Here is a 12730-nt window from a genome sequence, read left to right on the forward strand (position 1 = left end):
CTGGGTCCTACCATTTGCTAGCTATGTGACCTCAAGTCACCTACCCTCTTTGTGCACAAATATATTATCTCAGTGGAGTTGTCTTAAACACTAAATGACACCACTCATGTAACTAGGCACATAATGATTTTTTAATTTTATTTTCATACCAAAATCATGTTTAAAAAATTAAGAGTTGCTATCCAGTTTAAAGACTGTTCAAAAACTTATAGCAGATTCTGAGGACAGATAGTCTTTACATTTTGAGCAACATTCTTAAAAAGAAACCTGCTGAGGTGACTACTCTGATTTATCGATTTGTATGCTGGTTAGGAAATCAGTCACATCACTTACATTACCATAGAGATGTACAATCATGTTTTTATAGTCTTTTAGTATAACAAAAGAATTGAAATTAGATGCCAGTCTTTCACAATTGGAAGGTTTTACGTTTAAAAACTAGACTTGTAGCTTTTCTTTAAAAACAGAAAAATTCAGATGATTTGAGCAGCATTTCCAAATGGTGATGATTGGTGGTTGACTGAGGGTGACTGTCCACTGGAAGGCCACACACTCTCCAAGTTTACAGTTCCAGTGGCACTGAGGCCATATCCAGATTTCTACTGATCATCACCCTTGAGCCTTTTTGTCTTTTCCTACTGTGAAGAACACGCAGAAATTTTTCTTTCCAGCCCAGCTCATTGATAGATATTACCTGCCTTACCCATATGAGCTGCTATAAATACATAGATATATCATACGTTCTAAAGTAGAAGGAAGCTAAAAGTTCATCAATTTCCCTACAGTGGTCCAATAGCAGGTTTAAATGTAATACATTTATGTTTTTTTTTTAATATTTTTTTAGTTGTAGATGGACACACAGTATCCTTATTTACTTTTATGTGGTGCTAAGGATCAAATCCAGTGCCTCACATACGCCAGGCAAACACTTTACCATTGAGCTACAGCTGCAGCCCCCATTTATGTTTTTATATAATGTTTAAAGGATATAAAAATTGTGCTTGGAATAGAGTCAAACTCATATACTTACTCATAAATAGCTTTAGCATCTTCGGCACTTTTATCCTTAAACTCAAGAAGCTCCTGAAGACTCTGAATATACCTGAAATGCAAATCTGGGTTAGAGTTTTCTTTTTTTTTTTTTCTTCTTTTGGTAATGGGAATTGAACTCAGGGACACTAAACACCTGAGCCACATCCCAACCCCTTTTAAAAAATATTTTATTTAAAGACAGGGTCTCACTAAGTTGCTTAGGGCCTCACTAAGTTGCTTAGGGCCTTGCTAAGTTTCTGAGGCTAGCTTTGAACTCTCAATCCTCCTGCCTCTGCCTCCTGAGCCACTGGGATTATAGGCATGTGCCACCACACCTGGCAGGGATTAAAGTTTTCTACATTCTGAAAGTTCAATATTGTGAAAATCAGCTTTAAAAACCTACTTTAAATTTTAAATTTAAATTTTAAAATAAAAATCATAAAATTTTATAATAAAAATTATAAATAAAAAATAAAAAGGGATAGTGATATAGTTCAGTGGCAGAAAGCCCCTAGGTTCAACCCCTAGAAAGCCAAAATAAAAGGTCGAATTTCATTTTAAGATTTCCTATTTCAAGGTCTATATATTAAAATAGTTTTTAAATCTTTCAAACCCCACCATGAATTACAGTATAAATACTGACTGTCCTGAAAACTAAATCTGACATGCTAACTGACCATGTAATCTTGGGCAAATGGCTTGTCTCAGTAAAAGGAGGAGGTTAGCTTACCTTGCTCTAACAATCTAACTTAAATGTTTGTATTTTAAAAGCTTAAGTTTAGATGCATATACCCAGTCAACAAATATTTGCTGAGAGCCTATAATCTACCATGTTTCTTTTACCATGTGGCTTAGAGAGAACTAAACACAAATATGAAATCATGAAAATAAAGGTTTTCAATTTACCTCACATTCAAGACAGCAAAACACCTATTTATGAATGACCAAAATGAGAAAGGTCAAATGACTTCCTGAAGGTCATGCAGCCATAGTACAATGGCACTACAGGGCCAGTGCTAAAATTACCTCACAATCACTTAATCACCTGCTTCAACAGTGTTAAGTTCTACTTCAGCAGTTTATCTACAACTTCTCTAACTTAGCAGGCAACAAGGACAATGAAAGTATTTTTCAAACCTGTAAATCCATACGCTGGTCTAGAAAACTGATTCTGAAAAGCAATAGGCTTTACTTGCTTTCCAAAATGCAGAACACCATTCTGAAGCTACTATTCTGTTTTAACCCTTAATTTTCTCATCACTGGTAAGAAAAAGTATGTTCTTTAAGAGATATTTGAACACCTACCTCTTCTAAGACCAGATTTCAAACAGCAGCATATGCTACTCTTTCTTTTTCTCATTCCCCAGAACTTCCTATCCTCCCACCTCTTGGTCCCTTTCCTCTACTGATCTCCCTTTGATTTTTAAGAGATCCACCACATCTTTTTTTCCCTTTTTTTCCCCTCAAAGTTCCACACGAGAGAAACATATACCCTTGACCTCTGAGACTGACTTACTTTGCTTAACATGATGGTCCCTAGTTCCATCCAAAATCCTGCAAATGCCATGATTCATTTTTCTTTATGACTGAATAAAATTCCATTGTGTATATATCCCATATTTTCTTTATCCATTCATCCACTGATGAACACCTAGCCTGCTTCCATAGTTTGGCTATGGTGAATTGTGTTGCTCTGACCATGGTATGCATGTATCACTGTAGTAAGATGACTTTTAATTCTTCAGGATAAACACTAAGAAGTGGAACTGAGTTTACAGTTCAGTTATAGAGCACTTGCCTAGCACATGTGAGGCACTGGGTTTAATCTTCAGTACCACATAAAAATAAATAAATAAAATAAAAATATTTTGTCCATCTACAACTAAAAAAAAATTTTTTTTAAATACTAAGTAGTGGTATAGACAGGTCATATAATGGTTCTATACCTAGTCTTTAAGGAACCTCCATAAAGGTAGAATATGCAACTTCTACAAAAGAATTTTAAGAAACAAGAAAAACTTCCTTCAGAAAATTATATTTTCTCCTTCAATTCCATGATGATTTCTAAAACATTGCCTCTTGGGCTGGGGATATGGCTCAAGCGGTAGCACGCTCGACTGGCATGCATGCGGCCCGGGTTCAATCCTCAGCACCACATACAAACAAAGATGTTGTGTCCACCAAAAAATAAATATTAAAATTATCTCTCTCTCTCTCTTTCTCTCTCTCTCTCTCCCTCCCTCCCTCTCCCTCTCCCTCTGTCTTTAAAAAAAAAAAAAAAAGAATATCTACTAACTTAAAAAAAAATAATAAAATAAAAATAAAACATTGCCTCTTATTTAAACCACATTTATTCCAACCATGATGGCTCAGGCCTATAATCCCAGAGACTCAGGAGGCTGAGGCAGGAGGATTGCAAGTTCAAGGCCAGCCTCAGCAACTTAGCAAGACCTATCTCAAAATAAAAAAATTAAAGGCCTAGGCCTAGGGATGTAGTTCAGTGGTAAAGTGGCCCTGGGTTCAGTCTCTAGTACCAAAATATATATATATGTATATATAAACACATTTATAACTGTTCCATACTTGAACCAGATAACAACTGATGATCATATATGCAATAGTCCTACTTTTTTTGCTCACTTTTAAAATTGATGTTAGATCAGGATTTCACTGAAGCTATAACTCCTACAAAAGGAAAATTAGGATTTCCATGATCAATTGGGAAATGTCTTACAGTTAAACTTTTCTATTTAAGACTTAACTTTGGCCAGTATATGTGTACTTTTTCTTTTAAAAAAAAAAAATATATAGTCCTTAAGAGCATAAATTTTTAAAATTAGTAACATTAACAACAAGGGCTACTGATAGGTGGCCACATAGAAATGTGTACCCTTAAGACCTTCACTATCATTTTTGGAAAGAGAAATCACAGTTTCTATACAATTTCAATAACTTCACTTTTAAAATGGAAGAATACGATCAGTACATGTTGCATGTACATATTGAAACATCACACTGAACCTCACTAAAGTATATAATAAATACATGTTAATAAAAAACTGAGTAAATTTTAACTTTTGTGATTTATAAAGATACATGCAGTTTACATGCATACATCCCTTTAGCAAAGGCACCTTTACTTTATCAACCATATGCACCCTTTAATAGCTTTCATCATTCTGATGGCAGCAGGGTATAGTACAGCCCAGTGAATCGGGGTTTGAATCCCAGCTCCACTATCTGTGGTATCCCCTTAGGCAAAAGACTTCACCTATACGTGACTTATCCTCACCGTGTAAAATGGAGTTAATAACTACCAAGCAGGGTCACTGAAGATAATGAAGGTAATGTACATAAGTATCCAGCCATCAACAAGTGGTAGATATTTGTCTTATATTAGATTATAACATCCCTGCATATTTAATAACATAAATCTTAATTTGGTATCTGTATTTCTGTGCACATCTGACTGGTTTTCTCAAAACCAAGGCATGATAAAGCCCAGAATTCAGATGACAACCCTAGATATATAACTCTCTACCCCACCCTACCCCTAAAAAGCAAAAGAGAACTACTGCTACCACCATAAGATTCCACTGAAAAGTAAAAAAGCATTTGGTTTAACCTTGAGTAAAGTCCATGATTCCATCAAAATTACAAACACAAAATGGGAAGGTTACCAGCTTTGAACCAATTGAACAGATGGCGTCCTGAGAAGATTATCTGGAAGAAGACTTATTTCTTTCATTATATTTGCCAGTCTCACAGGTAACTCTTGCCGCAGAAACATAAATGAGGTCTTTTCACAAGCATTCACCGATCCTGAAAATAAACACAGAAGGAAAAACAGTTATGTAAAAACCTAAGGCACTAGAAGTCAAGAAGTAGGGAGAAATGCAGGGGAGTTACCTGGTCAGGCCAGAGTGGAAGAATCACAGAAATCAAAACCACCAATGCCTGTTCAGCAACCATTTTCAAGCAAGACCTAGCCAATTCGTGGAAAGCCACATGCACCTCCTTTATCTCCATTCCTATATCAGAATGCTAAGCTGGATAAAAAAAAAAAAAAAAAAAAAAATGTCCTTTGGCAAGTTGCTTCACTTAAAGTTAAGCCAAAAGGTCATATTATTTCAGCAATACATTTTTAATTAGTTGAATCTTGCTGCTTTAGCAAAGGCACCTTTACTTTATCAACAGCAGAAACTATGTTATTACAGGAAAACAACCTGTGAAAATGTAATAGTGGTATACTTTCAAACAAGGTCAAATTACCCTATTCACCACACTATAGTCATTTTAAAGTAAAAGTGAGAGTGATGGTGTGTTTTGAGCCCAAACAAACAAAAAACCCTCAAAGAAACAAAACAAAGAAACCACCACTACTTGCCACCATAAACCACTATCTTAAGATAAGCTGGCAGCCATACTCTTATCTTTCAAGCCCACTAGCTATATTAGTGACCTCACAGCACTTACAACAATGAAGATAACTTTTTCTTCTCAAAACTTTTGGACTTTTCAAAAGAGTCTAGGTTGAGTTTTCCCTTTTCCCCTTATGGCCCCCAGATGAGAAGTCAAAGTCAAATGCCTAATTTCCATTCCTTCTGCAATCTGTTGCACACATTCCAGACAACCTGGATGAAAAGTGGTAAACTCCACAGTCTCCTGCACTCCTGTACTTTACACATGCTCAAGATTCATTGGCTACTTAAGCAATGAATGTGCTGTTGGTGGAAACAGTCTTAAGCCACTGGCAAGGAAAACATTCTAAAGAAACACTGGGCCAGTTATAACTTGCTTTCCCTATATTCATGCCAATTCTATGCAATCATCGTATGATTGTACTTATCATCACTCTACATATTTCGAACGCTATTCCCGGAGATGCCTGCACTCTGGACTCTCGCCCGAACCTGGCTCCCCCACAGGGGCCTGGTCCCGAGAGCGCACCTGCACACGTGCACAGAAAGAAGGGACGTCATTCTGCCTACCCACCCTTCTGATTTGTTTTCAACAGCACAGAGTAAAAAAGCTACACGCCCCCAGGTATTTACCCGGCCTGCTAGCACCAGCACCCTCAAGAGAGGAAGGAAGAACATGTGGTGGGGGGGGGGGGCGACTGAGGAGAAGGGGGAGCAGAGGTAGCCGCCCCCGGTCTCAGCTCCGCGCCCGGAGCCGCACAAAGGCCGGAGGTCCGGGCCGCGCTCACCGAAGTCCAGGAACTGCTTCATGGAAAGCGGCGACGGCGAGAAGCGCGCGTAGAAGTCCACTTGGCCCGGAACGCCGCGTTCCGACGCCGGGCCGGAGCCCGAATCCGAGGCAAGGCTGCGGCTGGCGCTGGGGCCGTAGGCGCGTAGCCCCGGGCCCGGGCCGGCCGAGGCGGCTACGCGCACCAGCCGCGCCAGCCTCATGCCGAGCCCAGCCGGAGGAGCTGAAGCCCCCCGCGCTAGCTCGCAGCTCAGCGCCGCGGCCAGGCGCTACGTGAGGGACGTGGCGGGCCACGGGAGCGGGGAGCGGCTGTCACCGCTGGGGCCACCGCCCCCTCGCGGGAGCCCCGCCCCTAAATGGGCGGGGGCAGGTGGGAGGGAGGCGGTGCTAGGGACGCCGCGAGTGGCGGGCGCCCGAACTCTGGAGCAGACTCGGGCTGGCGGGGTAGGGCGGGGGACACCTCGCGAGCTCCTGGGCAGCCAGAGAGTGGCCGTTGGCACCCTGGGTCGTCTTGCCCGGCGCTCTGTGTGGCGCGCCTCCTTCCCACGACCTTTCGTAACAACTTTCACCTTCCGGCTTCCTCTTCCAGTTCTCTGTCAAAAGGCTCTAGGCTCTGCAGGGTCGGACTGGGAGCCCCTTCCACAAATACTCCTCTACAAAGTCCCACATTTACCATTCTTATTTATTTGTTTATTTATTTTTGTAGTGCCTGGGATTGAATTCAGCTTCGCTCATGTTAGGCATGCACTTTACTACCACCGAGCTACATCCCTCAACCAAGCCCCACGTTTTACAGGTGACAAGGGGAAGCACCCTTGCCAAACAGTGGTACCTAAATACGAACGATGGACACTTGCGCGCGCGCGTGCGTGTGCGTGCGTGTGTGTGTGTGTGTGTGTGTAAGGGGGTGTCCCTAAATAACTTTACAGCGACTGCCGTCCCAGGAAAAAAGTACTGGCAGCCCGACTGGAAGAGCAGAGCTCTCTGCACGCGTTTTCTGCACTGTCAGCAGTGTATTTAAAGTGTCCTCTTGACTGTCTTCTTAGTGTCAAAGCATGGCTGCTCCACCCTTTCCAGGTTTCTAAATAGTAAACGTCGGACTAAACAATTTATAATATTAGTTTATAGAGCTGCAAAGGATGCAATTACAAATAAGAGGCACTTTTCTGTCCTCTCTCCACTGCTGCTGCACCCTATGACCACCCCAGCTAGGTATGTCTCAGGTGCAGCAAAATGAGTTTACCATTGGCATGAAGTTTATCAGTTAAATAGAATTTATATGTCTATCCTCAGCAGTTACTAGTACAAAATAACATTTCATTTCTCCATGGTGGTCAGGTCTTGGATTGTGTAAAAATAGGAGAAATGAGATGACAGATTATGTTCAGCACAAAGGGGAACATTGACTACCTGGAAACAAATGTAGTGATTGGGCTTCTAGTGGAGGAAATGTAAAGTTTTTCTTCAAGCCTCATGAGCCCTTAGTTAGAATGGACGCCTGAAACAAAAGACAGATGAATAAGAGAAAGACAGTTGTTTATTAACATGTATATTTCATGTATACATGGGAGATATCCAGAGAAAAATTCTCCAAAAGTGACCTTGAATTCCAGTTTATAGAGCCTCTTCAACAAAGAAGAGTAAATTTTTAGAAAGTGTCAAGATGTAGGAGGAGGACTTTAAGTCTCCTTTATAAATGGAAATTTCCTTTACTGAAGAACAACTTGTGCCCTGTTTTTATAGCTTTCCCTGTGTCTGCTGGCTTTTCAGTGGCCTTTAGTTCAAAATAATGCATATGCCAAAAGAGGCATATTTGGGGGTAGTATATTCTGGCACCCTTCAACACCATATCTTCAAATGTCAAAGAGCCTGCTCCATGAAAAAGGATTAGGTTAGGTTTGTTCTGGGTGGGCCAGACAGCAGATGGAAGACCAGTGGGTGGATACTGTAGAGAGACAGATCTGACTCAACATGGAAAAACTGGCAATGGTCGCAGCTATTTGACAGTGAAATGGGCAGTCTTAAGAGAAAGAAAGTGACCTTGTCAATGCCCGTTAGTCAAAAGTCTGGACAAGAGCTTTATAAGGATGATACATGGAGGATTATAGGGAAGCAGGGTGATCTAATTGTTAGGAATTCAGGGTCACCAAGATGATGGAGGCAGGGTATAAGAAAAAGGCCACTAGAGGACAAGACAGGGAGATGAGTCATCATGTCCCTGTTTATAGTGTCCCATTACCATGACAATTTTCACCACTGGGGACTCATCACCCATGATAACTCCTACCATAGGTGTGATATTCTAAAATAACCAGTGGGAGCAAGTGGGATAAGTTCTTCAATCAGAGCCACATAGGGAAGAGAATGCCTCACAGCTCAGCATATAAAACATGAATTTCCAGATATGAGGCCCTCGAGCCTCTATCTCTTGCTTGGCCCACTCCACTCTATCTTAGGAAATGCTACTTTCACCTTCACTATCAATAAATCTGTACCTTACCTGTTACTTCTAGGTATCTTGATCAATTCTTAGTTCAGGACATTGGACCCCAGCTGGATATCCAATAATAATATAATGAAAAGAGCCTGGGTTCTGGTTTTAAATTTTGACTCTGGCTTGTGCTAGCTAGGTGCCCTTGTGTAAGTTTCTTAACCCCTCGACTTCAGTCTATTTACCTAAAAAAAATAAATAAATAAGTATGTCTATCTTACTGGGTCACTGTGATATCTTATAACAATGTTAGCACAAATATTTAACAAATGGCATCTATTTTTATCATTATTACTGTTTTTGATTATTGCCTTATTAGGATTTTACAAGAACCACTCATATACATGTTTTGCTTAAAGTATACTTTACCAAAGCTCTGGGAGAAAACAATTTAAAGTTGAATATTAGACATCCTTAACATAGCCCTTCAACCATTTCCATTACTTCAACCTCTCTCATTTCCTTCTTCTTTCTTTTTTCTTTCCTTCTAGATCACTCCCAGAGCTCTGGATTCTTTTTACTCTCCCAGGCACAGTATTATCCAGTTCTTTTCAACCCCTATCTGCAACTTGGTTGCTTTCCACTTGAGCATTCAAGGTACCCAGCTGAATATTAAGTTGCATGGAAGCACCAAGGCCCAGCAGAAACCATAAAAGTTATTTTACCAAGGTTCTTCCAGAATATAATCACCTGTTTTATAGTATTTTTTTCTTTCCTCCAAAGTGTATTCTCTGAGCTTCTACCAGATAGGGAAAGATTATATAAGAGCACAAATAAGTGGTATGTCAAATCCCCCCCTTCCCACCCACACGCAACCACCATTGACGCTTTGCTTCTTTAGGGAAAAGTTTAAGGTCCAGAAGCTGGAGAGAGACTTAAGGGACTCAACTAAGAGGCTATATATTACTTACCTATGTAGATATAAATTTACAACTGTAACAGTGATCCACTTTATGCTTTGAATGTAACCCTTGCTGCTCTGCCTCTGCAATTTATTTTTTTAATAATAACATTATTGTGTAATTTAGATCTTTATTTCATTTATTTATATTTTTTTATGTGGTGCTGAGGATGAACCCAATGCCTCACAAGGCTAGGCAATAGCTCTACCACTGACCTACAACCACAGCCCCTGCAATTTATTTTTAAAGTGGAGATGTTTCTTTCTCTTCCTCTCTCCCTGCTCCTCCCTAATCTCTCCCTCTCCCTAATCTCAGGGGAAACAGGATTACCTTTCTTCCCCATCTTAGGCAGAGTTATCTGTCTCTGAGGACACACCCACCATAGGAATCAAATAATCCAGACTTTGGGGATGTACAGAAGATCTCAGAAATGACTATCTTCAAAATCAACAAGTGAATTATAACTCCAACAAAGAACATGTGGAATGTAGCCTTTGAATCACCTCTTTAAAAGCCCCCTGTTCCTGCTGATGGGCAGAATCACAGTCTTTGTGACAGGAGTCCCTGTGTTTCTCTTTTGCTAGCAAAGCAATAAAAATTTTCCCTTTTTCTCAAAACAGTGTCCTTGTAATTGGATTGGCATCAGGAACAAGGACCAAGATTTCAGCAATATAACCATACTCTCAGACTTCTTAAGATTTTTTTTTTTTTTAGCTAGCCAGACTGTGTAAATTCACTGAGAATTTGTGATCCATATTGGGTGGATTTGACTCAGAAGAGGCGGGGTGGGCGTGGGGATGGAAACAAGCTAGGCTGTATTGCCCTGTCTCTATTACATGCTGGCTTTGTGGGGTTCAGAGAACAAAAAGAGAGAAGAGTCATATTTATTCCCCTGGACTCTTCCTGCTAGGCCATGGTTTGTGTTCCTCTGTGTGGCTCCAGTTCCCTCCCCATGCACAATGAGCATGTAGTAGAAGTTTTCCTCTATTGCTAAAGGGGTGCTTCACCAGTCCTGGCTGCTTAACTCAACCTACATTCCTATAAATAGTTCTTTCATCAAACACTCTTCAGTTTCCCTTTTGAGTGTGCTAATATTTCCTGCCTCCGACTTCTGTTTGATACACTAGAAAGATAATTTTCAAAACAAAGGTAAAATCAAGACTCTCATACAGCTATAAAATGAACACCTGCCAAAATTTTTATTTAACACATTAATTTAATGAGAAAACCAGAAAAAAAAAAAAAGGTACAATCAGTTCAAAGGAGAAGTCGAACAATAGCAATACAGAAAGGAATTTGCAAAGGCTACAAAACTGACTTTTCCCTAGGGAATCAAGGAGGGTGGTCGCTCTATCTGGCAGATTTATTTGCATTGTTATAAGTTATCTCCAATTTACATAGTTATAAAACTGGAATAGTTATAAACCCTGGAAAGTTTTGCTTTAAGCAATGTTTAGCATTCCACCAAAGGACAGTTTATTCCTATATACTTTTGACTTCTTTCTTGAAGGGGTACAGTCATTCAAGTCATTACCAGTGCCCATGATGTGGAGGCCATCTATTCACCAGGATTTGTTTTAGGGGAAACACAGGTTTTCTTTGGAATAAGTACTTTGATATGCTGCTGGAGTGGAAGGAGCAATCCCAGAGGAAGGCTCACAAAGAGCTCTGCAGGAAGCCAGAGGAGGAATTCACTTTGCAGAGCAAAGGGGAGGGAGAGGGGGCAGATTGCTCAGGCTAGTTCAAGCAGTGAGCACTATTCGTAACGCCCACATTCAGTGGTTTACTAAAAAAAAAAATGTAAAACCATGTGGAGACTGAATCCCTTGTGCCTTTGTGCAAATTGGAGGAAAAAGGCAGACTTTTTTATTCCCCCAGGAAAATTGGAGCCAATTGGGACAGCATTTGTACCTAAGGCATATAAGTGGGGGTGAGATGGGGGAATATGAAGTAGTAAAGCCCTAAGAATTTTTAGACACAAACAAGTAGATCTCTGGACTTAGACAAATGGGAATTGGTAATGTTAAAAGATAAAACTCAGGGCTGGGGACATACCTCAGTGGTAAAGCACTTGCCTATCATGTGCAAAGCTCTGGGTTTAAACTCCAGTAAAAAAAAAAAAAAACAACAACAACAAAAAAAAACTTAGACACATTAAAAATTTAAAGATCTTGAACAGACAGAAGCAATTCATGCTTTGGGCAACTCTGGTCTGCTGGGGGTTCCTGGTTCCAACGAAGGAGCATGAAGGGAAGGCAAGAAGATGACGCTGGATCAACAGGCTTATCTGGATCATTCCAGTGAAAGGATCTCAGTTGAGGTTATTCTGCAGTCTGCTTGGTTTATACTGAGTTGGGTTTCAGTTTGCTTATGTAGGAACCCAAAGCCCTGGGCCCCTTACATATAATGACCTCCATTTAATTATTTTAATAGTGATTTGAATTTAAGCCTGAGGGTTAAGAAATCTTCTGGCAAGGTCTGAATTATATATGTGTGCAAGACCAGAATGCACTTCCCCCAAAAGTATAGATTTGTTGAACTGAAGACCAAATGAAAGATCCAAGAGAGCGCTCCACCCTCCCTATATTGATCTAAAAACAGGGCATGGATTTCGAAAGACAAGGTTTCCTACTCTTTCCCAGGAAGAACAAAGGTTAACCATTAAAGCCAACTTTAGATACTTAACAGCCTGGAGATGGTTCCAGAGGAATTTATATCTACAAGTTTCATTAGCCTTTATCTGCCATTCATTTGCTATCCTACAAGTTGCTGTCTCTAGACTCAAAGTGCTTTTCCTCTGTCACTACAATTCATTGTTCTTTGTTGAAGATGCTGTATAAACTGTAGTTCAAAGTTACCTCTAGAGAACTATTCATTTTCCCAGGGTTTCTCATGTACATGAATTATACATATTAATAAAACATGTTTTTCTTTTATTAATCTGTTCTTTTAACAGGTATCTATTTTAACTAATATTATTTTTTTCCCTACATATGAATCGGGTAGTCCAATGTCTAGTTTCAGCACAGATTTTCTTTTATTTCTTCCACTTCATGTCTTAAGTTCTTAGTTATTTTTCTGGGGTTCATTTGTTCAA

General features: G+C 40.0%; 1 protein-coding gene across 2 annotated transcripts in view; it reads right to left on the reverse strand.

Annotated features, from left to right (window-relative positions):
* The window catches only part of Pdk1 (pyruvate dehydrogenase kinase 1), a 36458-nt gene extending 29895 nt beyond the window's left edge, over positions 1 to 6563 (reverse strand). The window contains exons 1-3 of one of the 2 annotated variants that reach the window (XM_076866798.2): positions 6242 to 6563; positions 4713 to 4854; positions 1031 to 1102 (exon numbers count right to left, since the gene is read on the reverse strand). In XM_076866798.2, the coding sequence (XP_076722913.1) occupies positions 1031 to 1102; positions 4713 to 4854; positions 6242 to 6443 (416 nt within the window). In that variant the 5' untranslated portion in view covers positions 6444 to 6563. The remainder of the gene's footprint in view (positions 1 to 1030; positions 1103 to 4712; positions 4855 to 6241) is intronic. The other variant, XM_076866797.2, reaches the window with a different exon arrangement.
* Between the last annotated feature and the right edge of the window lie 6167 nt (positions 6564 to 12730).

The sequence above is a fragment of the Callospermophilus lateralis genome, chromosome 9 (assembly GCF_048772815.1).
Source record: "Callospermophilus lateralis isolate mCalLat2 chromosome 9, mCalLat2.hap1, whole genome shotgun sequence".
Classification (NCBI taxonomy): Eukaryota; Metazoa; Chordata; class Mammalia; order Rodentia; family Sciuridae; genus Callospermophilus; species Callospermophilus lateralis.